Source organism: Vigna umbellata, chromosome 9, assembly GCF_029865625.1.
Source record: "Vigna umbellata cultivar VRB3 chromosome 9, Vumbellata_1.0, whole genome shotgun sequence".
NCBI lineage: Eukaryota > Viridiplantae > Streptophyta > Magnoliopsida > Fabales > Fabaceae > Vigna > Vigna umbellata.
In genome coordinates this window covers 9,441,816-9,460,638 of record NC_142173.1, presented here as the reverse complement: position 1 = coordinate 9,460,638, position 18,823 = coordinate 9,441,816, and the positions used below count along the sequence as shown (strand labels likewise).

Genomic DNA, 18,823 nt, shown 5'->3' with positions numbered 1-18,823 from the left:
ATTTATTGATAACTCGGTAAAAAAATTGATAAATTGAAGAAAAAAAAAGCAGAAATAATAATTATGTTATTTGTTGGTGGCAAAATTCAAACTACAACATTAAAGTAACATAATCTTGATTATGTTAGCTTTGATTAAATTTTCTTTATATTTTTAATCTCATGCCACTCACTTGTACTCTCTCTCCTTCTCAATGTAAGGTGAACTATAAATTTTTTAAAATTCATTTTTTTTAAAGTATTTATCATGTATGTAGTCCTTTGACATAAAATAATGTTATCGTCTCTTCTCTAACTTTTCTGCGTAGGGTTTTTAAAAGTTTTCCATATAATTTCTTTTCATTTGTCACTTTTTTTTTAAAAAAAATATAAGATGTAATCATCAATCACAACTAAAGTTAGCTAACCATCTATTTAGTATAAATAGCTTATTTAGTAAAATAGGTCACTAATCAGGTTTGAAAGAAATTAAGTGACTGATCTAATAAAAAAATCATAAAAAAAATTTATAAATACAAATTACAGATATAACACATTAATTACACTTTTATTTAGAGCTGTCGGTAACTCGGCTCGACCTAACCCGTCTCACCATGGGTTGGTGAATTAAATGTGTTGACTCACTGACTCACTTAATTATAAGTTTTTTTTAAATAAAAAAAATTATAATTTTTTTAATTCAAATCTAAATAAATTTCACTCTAATTCCAAAGACAATTCAAAATAAATAAAAATATATTATACAAGCGTAATCCAAAAACAAACACAAAAGGCGAACAAATAAGTTTTTAATATTGATAATTTTTGTATCACTTTTTCATCTATAGTATTAGAATCTTGAATAGATAAATCTATAATATTTTTCTCTCTTGAAACATCTTTTTTTATCTCATCTACAATATAATAATAAAAATGATAACTAATAATATTGAAACACAAAATAATAAATAATTAAATTAAATTAAGTGGGTTGATGAGCCAATCCGGCCCACCACGGGTTCAACTCGGATGAGCCGGATTCTAAGTGAGCTGGTTTGAAAACTAACCCGTATAAAAAAATTATTTTTTTTTCAAACTCAACTCGGCTAAATATAATAAAAAATGATAACTAATAATATTGAAACACAAAATAATAAATAATCAAATTAAATTAAGTGGGTTGATGAGCCGGGTTCTAAGTGAGGTGGATTGAAAACTAACCCATATAAAAAAGTTACTTTTTTTTTCAAACCCAACTCGGCTCAAACCCATGGTGGACTGGGTTGGTTCACGGTTACAACTCATTTTTACAACAACACTACTTTTATTATAATTGATTATTTTAATCAATTGAACCTCAACTAACTCATATTTTAATGATAACATTAATTACATAATTTTTAATTCGTAATAACTATTGTGAGTTATTATGAATTTGAATGAATATATGAAAAGGCAATGTCATTGGATATAAAGCCTCCATTATTTGTCAAGCGATTTAATTAACTTGATTGTTGTAAGTAGGAGTTGTAGAACTTATTCACTTAATAATAAAAATACTCAACCATTCACCTTTGTTATGGATCTCACTCCCATTTTGTTATCTACTTATTAAAAATAAGTCATGATAATTATATTATAAAGTTCTTAGGATGAATTTATGTTTATTTTTAAAGTTGCTATATTAAGAGTATTTGTTGTTCTTATCCATGTGTTTGTTATTCATGCTTTTGTGTAAACAAAGTCAATCGAGATCTTATTTAATATTTGAACGATGGTAACGCAGATAGTAAGATATTGCAAAATTTATATAATCACACACAAAATTATTATAATTCACCGAAACTTATATAGTTGAGCTTCAATTTAGCATAACAAACAAAAACTACATAATTAAATATAAAAAGTTGTTTACGTTCAAATGAATATTTCGTTATGCTTATATCGATCATCTTTTATAATCTACTCATTAATCGAGATTAAGAGTCATCAATTTGAACTAATTTTCATATTTTCCTTTTTTAGCTAATTTTTAACTAGTAAGAAAAAAATATCATTTACCATATATTTTGTATTAAACTTAAAAAAAAGGGGGGACTTTCTATCATGTGATATTGGAAAGAAACCAACCACATTGAAATTATCGAAGCAATCATGTTTTTGTTTTTTTGTTGAACGGAAATATAAAAAACGAAATTTGCCTGTGATTTCAGACATTGTGTTTTGTGCTGAATCAAAGTGACAGAGGTAGGTTATACTGAAATTTGAAAATTCCAAAGCAGAAAAAACCTTGAAGTGTGTAACCTTGTAGCCTCGGTAACAGCAAAAATATACCTTAATCTATGTTCCCATATTATACAAAACAAAATGGTTCAGTGTTGTTGTCTGCAATGGTTCAACAAGAAAGATGCTACACGGCTTTGCTCATTTCTTAAACCTCTTTCTTCCATTTTTCACTTTCTGGTTTTCGGTCCACTCTCATTGGCTTCAGTCTGTTCTTCTGTTTTTTCTTTTAACTTTTTCTTTTTAAATTCATTTTAACTTTTCTTTAGAAAATAATGTTTTATTCCTAATTTCTCATATGATATGATTATGGTCAATTATGAAGTATTGTCTTCTTTTTGAAACGTAAAACTCTTTAAAAAATGAAAAAAAATAAATATAACTATTTTAAATCTCAACTATGAAACATGTGAGATTATTAGATTCGATAAGAATAACACAAGTGTGAGAAAAATTTAAGTTTAAAAAAAGAAATTTATATTTTTCAAACCCATTGTTTTATCATATTTTGATAAACCATAGCAGAATCTATATACAGTATTTTATAATTTTATTTTAATTAAATATTTTAAATTTCAATTTAATATTTATAATTTAAATTTATGTTTTGATCTAAAGAATTACAATTATCATTTTGATTAAATATCATTTTATTCTAAGGCTTATATATTTATTTTTTATTAATATGTTTACTTTAATTTTTATTTCCCTTATAATATTTACGTTTTTCTTTTAATTTCTTATCTTATTAAAATATAAATGCTTTAAATTCATTACCGTATACCCATTAGATATTAATATTTCATGTTATTGTAAATTGAAATTAAAAATTATTTAATATATCTTTATATTTGTAAATATAATAAACAAGTAAAATCTACTAGTCAATATAATAATAATTTTGTAATTATATATTTCATTTTTAATCATAAAAACATAAAATAAAATAATAATTTCAACTTTTTATAGCTATAATTATGTAACAAATTATTGCTATTATTTTGAATTGAGAGTTAAGAAGTTATATAGTAGCATATAAATAAAAAAGCTGTATGTAAAAGTATATATTATTTCATTATTTTAAAATGCATAAATGAATATTTTCAATTTATTCCTCGCATAAGAAAAATATCAACTTTGGAGAATATTCACTATCTTTTTTATTTAAATTAGTTTTTAATAAATCTTTCACTTTTAAAATATACTTTTTTAAATTAGTTTTTAATAAATTTTTCACTTTTAAAATATATTGCATATCTCTCCTATTTTCATAAATTCTAAAAATTCTCAAGAGTGGTATTAAGAGTCATTATTCTTACAAGACCTTTAGAATGAAAGGAAATTTTTCACAAGTCACTATTTCACTCTTTAGTGATGAAAGTTTTGATCTATGAGTGTGATGGTGATTCTCTGGAAATTTTCAAAGAAGAATGTGAAGAAAATAGAAAAATTTAATGCATGAAAGTTTTAAAATTAATAAAAGTGCTTGAACTACAGGATGAAAGAGTTTAAAACAATTAAGGAATACTAAACAAATTATTTGATATTACTAACAAGATAAAAATTAAAGGAAAGAGGTTTTCAGATTCCAAACTCTTTCAGAAAATTTTGGTAATAGTGTCAAAGGAAATGACGATATTCTATAATTACTTTGACAAAAGTGATATATGTCTTGCAAATACAAGAGTAACAAAAAAAATAAAGTGGTTGAAGAAATTTTACTTTATAGGAGAGAGGATGCTCTCATAGTCAAGAACGACAAAATGAACAAAATACAACACACATCAATCCAACAAGTGTTGGTGGAGGCCAGATGTAAAATGTTATCAATATGCTCAATTGGAACGTGTGAAAAAAGCATACAAATTTTAAATTCCTCAAGAAGATGTCAAGATAGTAAAGTCGATAATGAACTACTTCTTACAACATCATGTGTCACAATAAACAGTCTACAAAAGGTTAGATTATAGATAATGGTTATACAAACTACATAACTCATGATGGATAACTTTTTAAGGAACTCAACAAATAAAATATTTCCAAATAAAAATTGGGAATGAAGAACAACTTATCGTGAAAGAAACAAGAACAATTCTATTTAAAATTAATTTAGGTATTAAATTAATTTTTATATCTTATATATTTCTAAGATTATTCAAATATTAAAAAAGATTCTTTTAGATTTTCTTTGAAAACAACCTTTATGAGATAAAATATGCTAACAATAAGTATTCAAAATTCATATCAAAGACAGAAAAATTTGTTTTTGATTTGATCAAGGAGGAATTGGTGAAGAAAATATAAAAATATAATCCAAACAAAAGAGAAGATGATATATATATAGTTAGGTAAAACCTAACAATAGTTAGGTAAAAGAAAATATATTTACATAAATGAATGATATATATATATATATTTTGAAACTAGAATTAGAATTTAATAGAACATTATTAAAAATTTAAGTATGAGTTCAAAGTTTGACATCTAGTAAAAGTAAAAAAAAATTGAGTGATATATTAAAAAACTCAAAAATATCAAATATTTAAGTTTTGGATTGAATACGGTGTTGTTTTTATATAAAGAATCTCCTTAATATATCAAAACAATTTTATCTACTATTTTAGAGAGTGTATTTCCTTTTTTCTCTATCATTTCTACACGGTATAATTTAAACCTATGTTTTGCAGAAATAGGGAAAATGAATTTGTCCTTCATCTCAAAGTCTATAAAGTTTTTTTCTTTTTTCTAAACAGTGAATTGGGTTCGATACGAGCTAGAAGTAAGATTTCATATTTAAATTTTGTAAACAAAAAAATAATCAGAGAAATAAATTATGTTAAAAATTATTTCTGTTATTTATACAACAAAGTTAATAAATATTTTACGACTATAATATGTAACTCTAAAATATGCTACTATTTTTTTAATATCTTTGTATTAACTTCAGTAGGTCTTTTAATACAAGGCCGCATTATTATTATTACTATTATTATATTATGTATTAAATTTAAGCACAATTATTAACTAGTTGTTCTTTTTATTATATATTCCTTAAGCTCAACTTTAGTTTACATAAATATATAGATAGATTACAAGGACAATTAATAATATATTAATTTTTTTCATAAAAAATTTAAAAAATATTTGAAAACACTAAAAATTATACCTCGGTTTATTTATAATTTACTAATCCACAACTTTTAAAATATTTGATAATGTTTTTCTTTTATGAAATAAAAAGAATTAAATTCTGTTAGTACAAAAAATAGTATTTATTAAATTACTACTAGTCCAATCCTGGGATTCGTCAAGTGATAAAAAGTTTAGAGTTAAACTTCAAACCTGATTACTTGTAATATTTATATTCTTTATTTTAATTTATAAATCAATATTGGTATTCTTTATCTTTTGAATTTAGTTATATTCTTTATGCTAATTTAAAATTAATGTTATTACTAATTTTAGAATAATTAGGGTTAAAAATTGTCCCAATTTTTAATGACAAAAATAATAATTTTTTTTTGAAGATCCTTAAAAATTACATGCTTCATTTCTTTCGAACAGTTCCATAAATATTTAAATTGATTGAAAGCTTTTGGGGATTGATGCACCAAAAATCGTCACTTCTGTAAAACTCCGTTAAATTTTTATCAATTTTAAGCACGAAATGAATCTTTTAATAATAAGTTGCTTACATGAAAGAAGCAATGTTAATCTCTCAAATCAATTGTAAAATATGTGGATTCAAAGTATAGACAAACAATTTCAACTCTGCAAATTTCCTGACATTAAAGTTTTCCATTTTCAAACATGTTTCAATGATATACGTATCTTATGGGACAACAAACATTGGCAGAAGAACAGATTCACGAAATTGCAAATGGGTTGGAACAAAGCAAGCATAGGTTCATCTGGGTTCTGTTTGATGAAAGTGAAGAAAAAAAGGCATGAACTTTCAGACCTATTTGCATATGTATGCTAAGCCATCTTGCAGAGTTCTTATCTAGATGTAGGAATAATAGTTCTTTTTTGCATAGGCATGCAAATTCCCAGAAACCACTGCATATCAGACACGCTTCAAGTTGGTATAAAAAAAGAATCTCTTAATGGAGAGATTGCAATGCAATATTGAATACAAATACATTTTCATTTCATTTTTCACAAAAAAGAAGGGAAGAAAAAAATAAGGAATGATACAATTTTCTGTGGAAGAAATCTACACAATAAAGGGTAGGGGGAAAGAGAAGGTTAAAAACCCACCCAAGAAACAAAAATACTGTGTAACACTGTTTTCGATTAAAAATAGAGCGTGTAGGAGTGCTATTTAAGTGTTACATGTTTCTTGCGTCCTCTGTGGTCACCAAGTATCAAGAAGAAAGAGTTTTCTACTTTCAAACTAACTCCATCAGAAGTGGATCTCCTTCTGCCATTATTCTGATAAGCTTTATGAAGTCTTGCTCACTCGATACGCTCCATGGATGAACAGCAGGAACTTTGGCAGTATAAAGAGTGGTGGAATTAGCAGGAGGATTTTGCTTGTAGATCATTGAATCAAGAACAGGGTCAAAATTCTGAGTAGAATCTAGGGACACAAAGAACATAGGAATTGCAACCTTCTGATGAATCTCTAGATTGCCCACAAGGCTAACAAGCTCAACAAAATCACTGATCAATCGCTGAGGAACATAAAACACCTCAGAACTGCATAATAGGAGGTTCTTGTCATTGTCACTTGTTTCTTTGTAGCTCACTTGAAAGTGTGCTGGCATCGTGCTAACAACCTTCTGTACCATGCTTGCTTGTTGTGATAACCAATCTGAACTGTCACCATTGGTTATTACAGAAGACCAAGATTCTGACACCTGAATCCCAGTAACTTTGTTAATGCTCAGAGAGAAAAGGGCTTGCACCATCTTTTAAGAGTTAAAGCCATGCTTCAAAGTAAATTGACTAAGAGTGGGAGAAATAGCATAAAATATTTTCACACTAACATTATCCTGAATGAATATGAATGTAATATCACCAACAGTATGATAGGATAATAGAGTGGAACTGTGAAAAACTTCACAGCAACAACAAATTAAAGAGTAACTAGTCCTTAACTGTAGGTGTTTGTCAGTTTAGTATTTGACTATACAAAATCCTCCCTTCCTAGTACTTGACTTAACAAAATGTCATTTGTTATGGACAAATCTAACTTTCTGCGGATTAGCTAATACATTAAGTTATGGACAATTTTATTTTGGTTTTTCTTCCCCTTTTCTTATCCTACAAGCGTTTGTTGAAAAGTTCCTCGAGTCAGACCAATGCTTACTACTGTTTTACAGATTGGAATGAGGTTTGCTACTCTAGATTAAAACTGTTTTCTTGCAATATTAGTGCATGCATTTGTAACATGGGTCAATAAGCCCTTATAATATCAATTTGGGAGGATTTAGAATGGGTGGAGTTTCAATCATGCAGAAGTAAGAATCCATACTTGGGGTGAGAGGAACAAAATAACAATACCTTATTAGTGATCCACAGTTTAGTTTTATCTGCTTGTAGTAAGTTCCAGTAATTAAGAATGGTATTATCCTGTACGAACAAAAATCCTTCTGCACTGCTAAATTGCTCAAAAATTTTGGGCAGGTACCTGAAATCAGGCGATGGATAAAATTAAAATCATATGAAGAAGAAAACAGGATAACAAACCTCTACAATAAGTGATATTTCTAACTTTCCTCTTCCAAAAGCTTCCATTGTCAACACAGGCTACAAAACACCTCTCACACTACTACTAACATGTTTAAAGTGAAGGAAAGTTCTGTTTCTGCTGTGATATAAGCAATTTAACTGCATTTTACTTCACCAAACAGCCAATGACCCAAAGCAATTACTTGAGATGATTTCATATTTTTTTTTAACAAACTTCAGTCTTTTATTGCCTCTCAATCCTTACTCTTACTGATAAAAGAGAACCATCTCAGGTAATCATCAAAGGCTAGTATTTAGATTCAGAAACAATTCCAAAAATTTACAAGTCACCAATTATAATTTAGCAATAGAAAGAAATGTAAAACATAACCAGACATACCTGTATGCATAGTCCAAATGACCCTCCTCTACAACAAGATCTACATCCTTCTTTTCTGACAAAATAACTACAGATCTGAATATCCTTCCATAAAGCAACCTCCATTCAAGAGCGGTTCGTTCCACCGGCCCATTGCAGTGCATTATAAGCACCACATTCCCGAAAGTTTTCCTCCACCGGATCAAATTAGCAATCTCATAATTCACTGTTCCTGTTTCTTCTACGCCAAGATGCACTGATGGCAACTTCTGTGGTACAAACTCTTTTCGATCACCATGACCAATATTTGGCCTAGGCCTTCCCAACTCCAACGACATCAACCTCGGCTGCTGATAGCCAACAGCCAACAAATCCTGCAGCCAAGCAGCAGTAAGCTTCACATCCGTCTCAGTCCAAAACCCCTCCTCTGCCATTGCAAAGCTCAAATCCAGAATCTTCTCAAACAACCTATGCTTATCAGACCGCCACAAAACCAAATAATCAATCAACCTTCCAACATTCACATGAAGATCCTTCTCTTCTGAAAATGGGTACGCCTCAATCCTGTCATACCTATGGACCGTAGGTGGATAAACCGCAACATACCCACCAACCTCCCAAAGCAGCCTCTGCCCCCAGTAACCCCTCAACACATCAGACGCCATCGTGCTCACCGACACCGGCAGCATCAAGGCCCAGAACGCCGGCGAATGGTACAGCGTGTTAAAGGAATTCAACGGCACCATCACACCCTGCGGCAGCGCCACCTTCGGCGCATGCTCGTCGAACCTCACATCAAACGCCTCCAAACTGGACTTCCGGGTGAAGTAAAACACTGAATCTACATCCGGCAGGCCATTGGAAATCCCCTGCTGAATAAACTGCTTCCCTCCAAAAACCTGAGTGTAAAATTCCTCATGCCCAATTTCCCCTGCCCTCTCCAGAGGCAACCCTCTGGGCCAAACCGAACGCTGCCCAAAATGCACATAAGGGTTCACGACGGTTCGATTCGGGTTATCGTGACTATACTGCAACAAAACCTCTTGCCTGGCACCTTCCCCTACTAACTCCACATCAAAATGCTTGCCCAAATCATCATCTATCACCTCCCCTCTATCATCAGCGTCAAAAATCTTCTTGGCACCATGCTGAATCGCAAACAAATAACCCACACTCTTTCTAACATACGAATCGTAAGGAAGGTAATCCACAACCCTAAACCCCAAATTGGCCTGTTCCTCCAGGGACAAAAAGATCGCACCTTTCAGACTCCAATCCGACGGCGTTTTCGACCCACCAACCGCCACCACCTGCCATCCCTTTATCTTCACAAGCCGCCTAAGCGTGTCGCTGGGGTACCCCAACACTGAAACCACGATCCACTTCTCTGTCCGGAAGTTCGCAAACTTCGAGGTCTTGTCCGCGATCGGGGCGATCGCGCCCCACTCCACGCGCGGGTACGCGATCCGCTCGAGCTCCTGCGCCTGCTTCTCGAAGCAGAGCAGCGCCGCGGTGTCGCCGGCGTTCCGGAGGAAAAACACGGCGGCGACGGTCACTACGAGGAGCACCACGGTCACGATCCTGACGAGGTTGTCAGAGACCCAGGCGGAGAAATCGAGGCTCTTGGTAGCTGCCAGCGCCGCCGTCCGTGTTTTGGGCTTCTGATTCACTGATTTTGGAAGTGAATGCTGCTCTTGGACCATCATTGAGTTTGGGTGATGAATTCAATCGAACCTTCCCCCAAATGTATCTTCCGATTGACTTGAGCTGAACACCTTTCAACTCTTTCTTTTTCCTCCTAATCGAAACATAGAATGTTGCTGGTAAGTTTCTTTTGGGGTTTGGGAGTTGAAGTTTTGGTTAAGGTTGTGGTTGCCGACAGGTATGTGTGTGTGTGTCGGTTCCTTAAGCTTCAATGCAAGTGCAGGTAGTTTGGTAGAGTGGAATCTTCTTCTGGTTCAGTTGTAACATCTTCTTTTTATTTTATTATCTTTAATCCTTTTTTATTTTGGTTTGGTGTTGGAAAATGGACTCATTAGGTAAAACTTCACGTTAGGGTATTAATTGGATTTGGAACTTGCTATTATAATGCTTTTGATTTATGAGCTGCCATGTCAATACCTTTTCCAGATAATATCTTCTAAAACTTTCACTGATGTTAAAACTTTTATATTATCATTCATATTTTAACATATATCATATTGAAACTAGGGTACTCTCATGAGTTTTAGCAAATTTATAGTTAATAATGAATAATACATTTAAAAAGATGTGTTAGATTAGATAATGGGTTATTCTTCTTATACCAATTTAGCACATGTTTAGATTTCTCATTAAAGTACTAGTTTTAATAGGGATGGACATTGATTATCAACCACAGTTGTAATATGATATGATTCATAGATTTTTATTGGCTTGAAAAATCAGTTTGAGTTGAACCAAAAATGAAAAATGTTATCTTGATTTATTGGGGACAGAAGGAACCAGGGGGTTTTGTTTTGTGGGTTTGCTTGGTTCTCCTTGACTTGTTTTGTTAAATCAGCACTAGTTTGTTTCCAAAGTGTAGGTGTGTTGGGATGAGAGTTAAACTGGAAACTTAGTTAACAAGTCTATTTCAAACCAATCAATGCTTTGCCATGTGCACTAACAAGTTTCCAAACAAGGGGTATATGGCTGTGACAAAACAAAAAACCTTTGATCTTGGATGTTTTGTTTGGAGATGACTAGAATGCTATCAAGACATTCCATTAAACATTTGTTTTTAATATTTTTGTATGTGTGATGCATGCTTATTCATAGAAAAAATTATTAGTGATATTCAAAAATGAATTATTATTTTTGTGAATGCTAAGAAAATTTAGATCTTACAAAATGATTTCATTTCATTGAAACAAGAGTGATTTGATGGGACTCTTGCAATAGATGGAAATATAAAGGATTCCTAGAAAACTTTACCATTGTAATGTAACTTGTAAATAAGTTATTTGAGTGAACAGTACATATATTTTTTACATTGTTTTTTTTATTGGATAATTATTTTCTAAGTGTGATCCATGATTTATGATAAGATGGTGACCAAATATTCAAGAAGGGTGTAAAATTATGTTTTTTTTAATAGGTTTAATATATCATTTGATCCCAACTTTTTGGGGTTTGGTTCAAAATGGTCTCATCTTTAGAAAAAGTTCAGTAAGGCTCCATATTTTGTTTAAAAATATTCAATTCGGTCCTTTTCGTGGACGCCGTTAAAAACTTGTAGCCAAATCTGAGTTAGGTGTTATGTTGGATGACTACGTGACACTGTGAAGTGAATTGGTGAAAATATTTTAAAAAAATAAAATGACTTAATTTGGGTGGTAGGTTTAAGTGTGGTTAAATTAGGTATTTCTGGGTAAAACATTATGCTGCAAGTGGTTTTGGCTGGTGATTCCTTCAAAATTAAATTGGAACAGCGTACGTACGTGTGTGAGATAAGTGGTCCTAATCAAGGCTAATAAGTTGATGTTGTTGTATTTGGGATTAGGGTTTAATTATATTTTGTTTGATTGACGATGATTCTGCCACCGAAACTTGCTTCTCCTTCCTGCAAAAAACCAACCAGAAATAGAGAAGAAAGGGAAGACAAAGAATGATATCTCTCCCTTCCTACGAAGCCACAACATAACCAGAAACGAAAAAGAAGAGCGCTTTCCCGAAGCGAGCTTCTCTCGCGCGTGACCGAAGAACACCCTCCCAAGTTGGGTTTGTTCGAGACAAGAAAATGATTTGGGAAAAAAATTGTTATTAGAGTTCTTTAGGTGTGAAACAAGCATTTGAGAATTAAATTTAGGGTTCAAACCTAATGCATCCAATTAGAATTCAGAAATTAATAGAAATTGATAACTAAAAGTGATTAAAAGGAAATCCCAACCCTAATTAATTATAATTAAAAGAAATCCCCAAATCCCCAAATTCCCAACCCTAATTATCTGGAACCACTTGCAGCACAATGTTTTACCCATAAATCCCCAAATCAGTCTTAGATAAAGGTAATTTTGGTTTAACCCACACTTAAACCTACCACCCAAATTAAGTCATTTTATTTTTTTAAAATATTTTCACCAACTCACTTCACTTCACAGTGCCTGCCACGTAATCATTCAACATAACACCTCACCTAGATTTGGCCACAGTGGCATCAGCACGTTAAGTTTTTAACGACGTCCATGAAAAGGACCGAATTGAACATTTTTAAACAAGTCTTACTGAACTTTTTAAAAAAGTGGAACCATTTTGAATCAAACTTTCAAAAATTGGGACCAATTGATGTATTAAACATTTTTAATATTATATGAAAAGTAATCATATTAATTTTGTTATAGACTGGACTGATTTTGGATAAAACCCGTTACAAAGTTGGATGATTGGGCCTAGATGTGACCGGTGCGAGCCAGTGAGGCCGACTGATTATACGATACTCGGTTTGTAAGTTTCTATTTGTTTAAAAAGAATAAAAGTTATGAAATTTAATTATTTTTATTTCAATAAACAATTTGTACATATATAGACTTTATTTTTAATTTAAAAAATTATGCTATTTTGTAGTAAAGAGAATTCAACTTTTGAATGTATACATTTCTTTTCCAATTTTACACTTTAATAAGTAATTGTTTTTAAATTAAAACAATCATTTTATTAATTTTATTCTTAATATTTTTTAAATTTAATCATTTTTTTAGTTTGATTATTTTTTTTAAAATAATTATTTTTATAACTAAAATAATTATTTATAAGAAAACAAAATTATCTATAAAATAAATAAAAAATCATCTATAATATTATAATAATCTAAATTTACTTTATAATTAAACTAAAATTTATTTATTTTTATTACAGAAAACGAACATAGATGCACGTCTATCTTGTTATCATCACCTTCTGTCCATTTCTTTTATAGGATAAAACACAAAATTCACTGGTTTCACCATTAAATTCTTTATAATACATTAAAATAATAATTATAATTATTTGACCTAATTAATGATATTCAAAATCAATTTTAATAACACTATCCAAATGTCCACTCAAAATATGTCACCTAAGCTAATAGAAATGTTACCTTAATTAAAAAAAAAAGGAAAACAACTTAAATATGGTTTTTTTCTTAAAACGTTTACAAATTTTATATTCGGTTCTTAATATTTTTTTTTTAGTTCCTATTTTTTTATATGATATTTTTCATTATATTACTTATATTACTATTAATATGATATTTTCATGTTAGAAAGTATTTAAATTAGTATGATAAAAAATTTAGAAATAAAAGAGAAATCTAAAAATATTTATGGAATTATTTCAAAAAAAACAAGCCAATATATACAAATAAATGTCTGATCAGATACAAACCTACAAGTATTTCAAAGATCAAAAGTCAAGAAAAAAAGTTATTGGAGACTAAATACGAAAATGATTGTTTTTCCAGATCGAAAACAGATTTTAATATATATATATATATATATATATATATATATATATATATATATTGAGTAGACATTATCTTCTAATATTGTCCCTCTCTTCACCTTCATTTTACCATTTAAGATAATTGAAATGTGGTATAACAAAGAAAGATCTGATAGCTTTGAGTTTGAAAGAATAATTTATTGAAAATAAATTGAATATAATAGTAATTTGGTATTTTAAAAAAATCATTACCATTAAAAATATTGTATATCAAATCATCAAACTAAATATAAATGTTAGTAACAGTTACCATGCAGTAAACATCTAACTGACAAATTAAAAAATAGGATTAAAACTCAAAATGAAGTTATATTTATTATACTAATACTGAACTATTATACAATAAATTAATATGTCATTAATATTTTTCTTTAGACCATGTTAACATTAGTATTTAATGGCATACTTAATATATGTAATTAGAATTCAAATAAAAGTATAGTTATTTATGAATATCATTTATTTCTTTTATTGTTATACTACAAGATTTGGAATATATGCTGTATGAAGAATATATTTTAACCTATTTTTCTTTTAGCTGATTGTATTAGTAGAAAATTAAGTGACTTTGTGACATGGATTTTTCATTTACCATGCATGAAATCTTAAAAGCAGAGATGAAAGAAAAAAGAAAAATTTGAAGTAGATAGGTAAAAATCTTCTAAGTGGAAGTGTGTTACAAAATATGGGGAGTGTAAATAGAATTTGTTAATCAAACATAAAAGTCCAGGCCCAATAGAGATTATAGAAAATCACAAACATCCAATTAAACCATTTTACAATGTATTATTAACATAGATAAAATATATTATTAATCTAGAATTTTTATTGATATAATTTTTCGCTCAGTAATAATAAAAATACTGATAATAATCATATAGCTAAAAATTATACTAAATAATACTCATACATACTTTTCTTTAATTCTAAAATAGATATCTACTTCCTTTTGTTTTTACATAATAATACGTACATTCTCTATACATTTTAAATAAACATAAACCTTTTTTATATTTTTAATAAATTACACATTTACTTATTTTATTTTATTTCAATAAAATTACAACCCAACGTCTTATTTTATTTATAAAAATATAATCTTTTAATTTTTATTTATCAAAAATATATTATTTTTATATTTTAAAATTATATTTAAGTTTTGGTGAAAATTATATGTGAAAATAAAATAAGATAAGTGGGTGTTTATTTAATGGTAAAAACAATTATGAATTATTTTATTGCAAATATAAAAAATGTAAATGTAAATTTTTAAATTAAAGGTAATGGTTGGTGTCCAGTCAAACTTGACGTGCTGTTTCTTCTAAATTAAATAAATAAAATATTTCTGACTTCCAGACATAGGCATGTAAGAGAATTACCAGTAACTAAATATAATAAAATGCTAAAGTAAATACTTGTAGTTAGGCAATGAATTTACATATCTAAAAACAGAGAGTAATCATAAACCTTAACAAGGTTTTCTTAAAGTATTTTAAAATAGAGAAAATAAAAAATAAGAAATTATAATTTATGATTAAAATTATTTTAGTTGTAAGAATTCATTTATATTGTTCTAATTTTTATATAAACTAATTTATGTTTTAAGAAAAACTTATTTTAATTTTTATTACTCCTGTTTTGTGTGATATAAATGACAGTATTATTCTTGTGTCTTAATAATAACAATAAACAAAAACTGTTAGACACACGCGGCAAACATGGACGAAGAGAGAGAAAATTTTGAAAACATTTCAATATACCCGGGAAATTTGAAAAACTGAGAGAAAACAGTGAAGGCAACGATGTCTTCATTTCCGAGTTCGGAAGAACGAACTGTTGCATCGTCTCTGCTTCTTCTCAACACCTCACCTCCGTCTCCCTTGCTTTCTACTCCAAAGTAACTGCAACAGTTTCAATTCTACTTTTCTTGGTTTCGATCTCCACTCTGTTTTCACAAATTTCTCTCTCTGAAGGTTTCCCTCTGATTCAAGCGATGCAGTTCCAGAGAGGAGAAGCAACAACAGCACGCGTTCCGGACAAATATCGATTTCCTACTGTTCTAATAAATCCTCATCTTCCTCTCTCACCAATGACAGCGGTGATTCATCCGAGAAAGAGATCAAATCGCACAGTGTATCATTCTCTGCTATCTTGCGTTATAATCAGATGAAGCTTAAGGTTGATTATATATTTCTGTATACCTTCTCATTAGTTGCATCTTAGAGTTTATTTCTCTTCATTTTCTGTATGTGCTTGTGTTTGGAAGCATAACAAAACCAAACTGTGATATGAGAATTCGCTTCACTCATTCTTCTGATGAGATTATGCATCTTGTTGCTGTTGTTTCTAGTGATTTTCCGTTTTGTTCTGTTCTGTTGGATTTGATAATGTGTGATTGAGTCTAAGGGAGAGGATAAGAGATTTAATTATTTGATTGATAGTTGCTATTTATGTTACAAATTTCTGGATTGTTTTATGTAAACTGAGGATTTTAATTTTGTGAAAGATTGCAAGGAAGATAAGATCGAAGGTCACGTGGACCTCATCGTGCTCCGGCGACCGGAAACCGAACGCCGGCGAGGCTGCGAATATGCTCTCTCCTGTTTCCGCCTCCGGCGAGGCCTCTTCCTGCTTGTCGAGCAGCTCGAGCGGCATCTCCAGCGCGCGAAGCTTGCGCTACGCTAAAAGATGCAGAGGCGCGATTGTTGAGCGTGTGACCGGGATCGGACGTGAGACGGCCGAGCCGTCGAGTCGCCCAGCTGGTTCGCCGCACCTGCGTCGGCGTGGCGAAGCCATACTCAAGTTGCTCTCTTGCGGTGACTCCTCTGAAGTGAAGATCCGTCAAATGCTCGGTGACAGCCCCGACACCAGCAAAGCTCTAAGAATGTAATCTCTTTCACTCACCCAAACACGCATATTGTGCCATGCAACATAAACGTTTACGTGATTTAAATATAATAGGTTTAGTGTGGTTGATTTCAGCGGATTGAAATCATTAACCGTTTGATTTTGTTATTGTAGCGAAAACAAGCACGAACCAACTGTTTGGATTTTTCATACACACAATAAGGTTAACAAATCACTCTCAGGATGTGTTTAATAGAGAGTAAGAAGAGGAATGAGTAAGATGAAAAGAAGCAATAAGAGAGAAAATATATGGAAAATGAAGTGAACTGAGAGAAAAAGTAAATGTGTTAAAGGAGAGAGACACTGGTATGAGTAGAAACACATTGGAAAAAAATATAAAAGTACAAGTATGTCCTCATTGTTCCTAAGATTATTTTTTCCTTAAATCATCTCAACCAAACATTATCTCTTTCTTTTAATCATCCATCATAAAGTTATCCACCAAATAAATGCTTAAAATTTACCAAAAATTGAATCTCACTATTCTTTAATGAATGTTAATTACGACAATAATAAATTCTAATAATAGTAAACATGTTTAAAAGAACCTACTAAATATTGATATTTAATGCTCATATAAATGTGGTTATTTTTGTTGTCTGATGGAAAGAACACTGTCTCTAGGTTGCTAAGGGTGGATGCTGTGAAAAGATCAGGCTCGGGAGGGCGTTATGATCCTTATGTTTACACGGTACACATCTTTATAATTCACTAATTAATTGAGTTTAATTTTTATCGCATGAAATTCGGTGTCATGTAATAGTGATTCATGCAAATAATGAATTACACTTATCCTATCTTTTCTCCTCACATCTTATTGCTTCACAAATACAGCTCTACTTAGATTATTTCATTTCCTTGTTTTCATGTTGTTGTTTTTTGGAAAACACATTTTTCTCACAGATAAGTGGATGAAGCTAGCGTTGCTAGCTAGATTGTAGCGGATAAGTATACTCACGGATAGGTATATCATATTTCGGTGCAATTTCAGGTATATATATCCCTAAACTAGAATAGGGAAATTTTGCTGTAGCCCAATTATTATATAGTAATCTAGAGTTTTTTTATGCTTATGATGATGCACTATAGAAATCAATAACCATCATTGAGTACATAATGCTATCCGAATGTAAACCAATAATCATAGCTTAAAGTACATATTTTTGTTTTTCTTCTTGCTATTTTCTCTGTCTTTTTATTTTCTTGTTTGGTTCTTGTTATTCTCCACATTCAAAATATGTCAGTTGTGCAATGAAAATATATATAAAACTCAAAAGTGGTAGAACAAGATTGAAATGTTAAGTTGATGATTTTTATGTGCTCTCCCCATACATTAAGTGATGACCACTGTATTATAAAATTCACATTTGAGCAAAATAACTCTTCAATGTATTTATTATACAATATATGATGCATTTCCTCTCTCTCAATTGCATGAAATCTAACAAGAATTGGGTCATTCCAGATTGAAAAATCAATTAAAAAAAGGTAGTAGTATTCAAACAATGAAAATGATTATAGACATTTTGATTGTCTACATTTATTACACACTTTATTTTTATTTTTTCTATCTCCCTTCTTCTTGTCATATCACATAACCTATAAATTTATTACTTTTCTTCTCTCTTAACTGTATACTAGATGTTAATACACTACGTTCTTGAATTATTACTTTTCAAACTTGTGAATTTTAGAAAACATTAATCAGGCATTTCGAGTACACTTTTGATTCCTGAATTAAGCTCGATACCTAATTTTCGTAAAAAATATATTCTTTAACTTGGTTCAAGTTTGGAGTTTGAACCCATTGTTCAGATCAAATGTTTATATAATATATATATATATATATATATGTTCTTACAAATATGAATGTAAATTATCTAGCTTATTAAATAATATTGTATTTGTAACTTATTTTCAATTTATTAAAATTTATATATTTTATCAATTCCAATTAAAATGAATAGCTTAATTTATTGTGTTTAAAAAAAATTATAAGTACATTATTTTCTTTAAATTATAAAAGATTCTCGCAATTATTTACAAACAAATTTTTAGGAGAACGAGTTTTAAAATTCTAAATCTATTTTTTTAAAAC

General features: G+C 30.0%; 2 protein-coding genes across 2 annotated transcripts; one reads left to right on the top strand and one right to left on the bottom strand.

Moving 5' to 3' along the window:
- Window positions 1–6,389: 6,389 nt before the first annotated feature.
- On the bottom strand, window positions 6,390–10,348 carry LOC148192489 (putative glycosyltransferase STELLO1). The gene is made up of 3 exons (XM_088099077.1): window positions 8,338–10,348; window positions 7,770–7,896; window positions 6,390–7,123 (listed from the first exon to the last, which is right to left on the bottom strand). The coding sequence occupies exons 1-3, from the start codon at window positions 10,020–10,022 to the stop codon at window positions 6,653–6,655; spliced, it is 2,283 nt and encodes a 760-aa protein (XP_087955203.1). The 5' UTR covers window positions 10,023–10,348; the 3' UTR covers window positions 6,390–6,652.
- A 5,272-nt stretch (window positions 10,349–15,620) lies between these two features.
- On the top strand, window positions 15,621–17,440 carry LOC124827184 (uncharacterized). The gene is made up of 4 exons (XM_088099211.1): window positions 15,621–15,715; window positions 15,792–15,996; window positions 16,325–16,704; window positions 17,350–17,440. The coding sequence occupies exons 1-4, from the start codon at window positions 15,621–15,623 to the stop codon at window positions 17,438–17,440; spliced, it is 771 nt and encodes a 256-aa protein (XP_087955337.1).
- The last annotated feature ends 1,383 nt before the right edge of the window (window positions 17,441–18,823 follow it).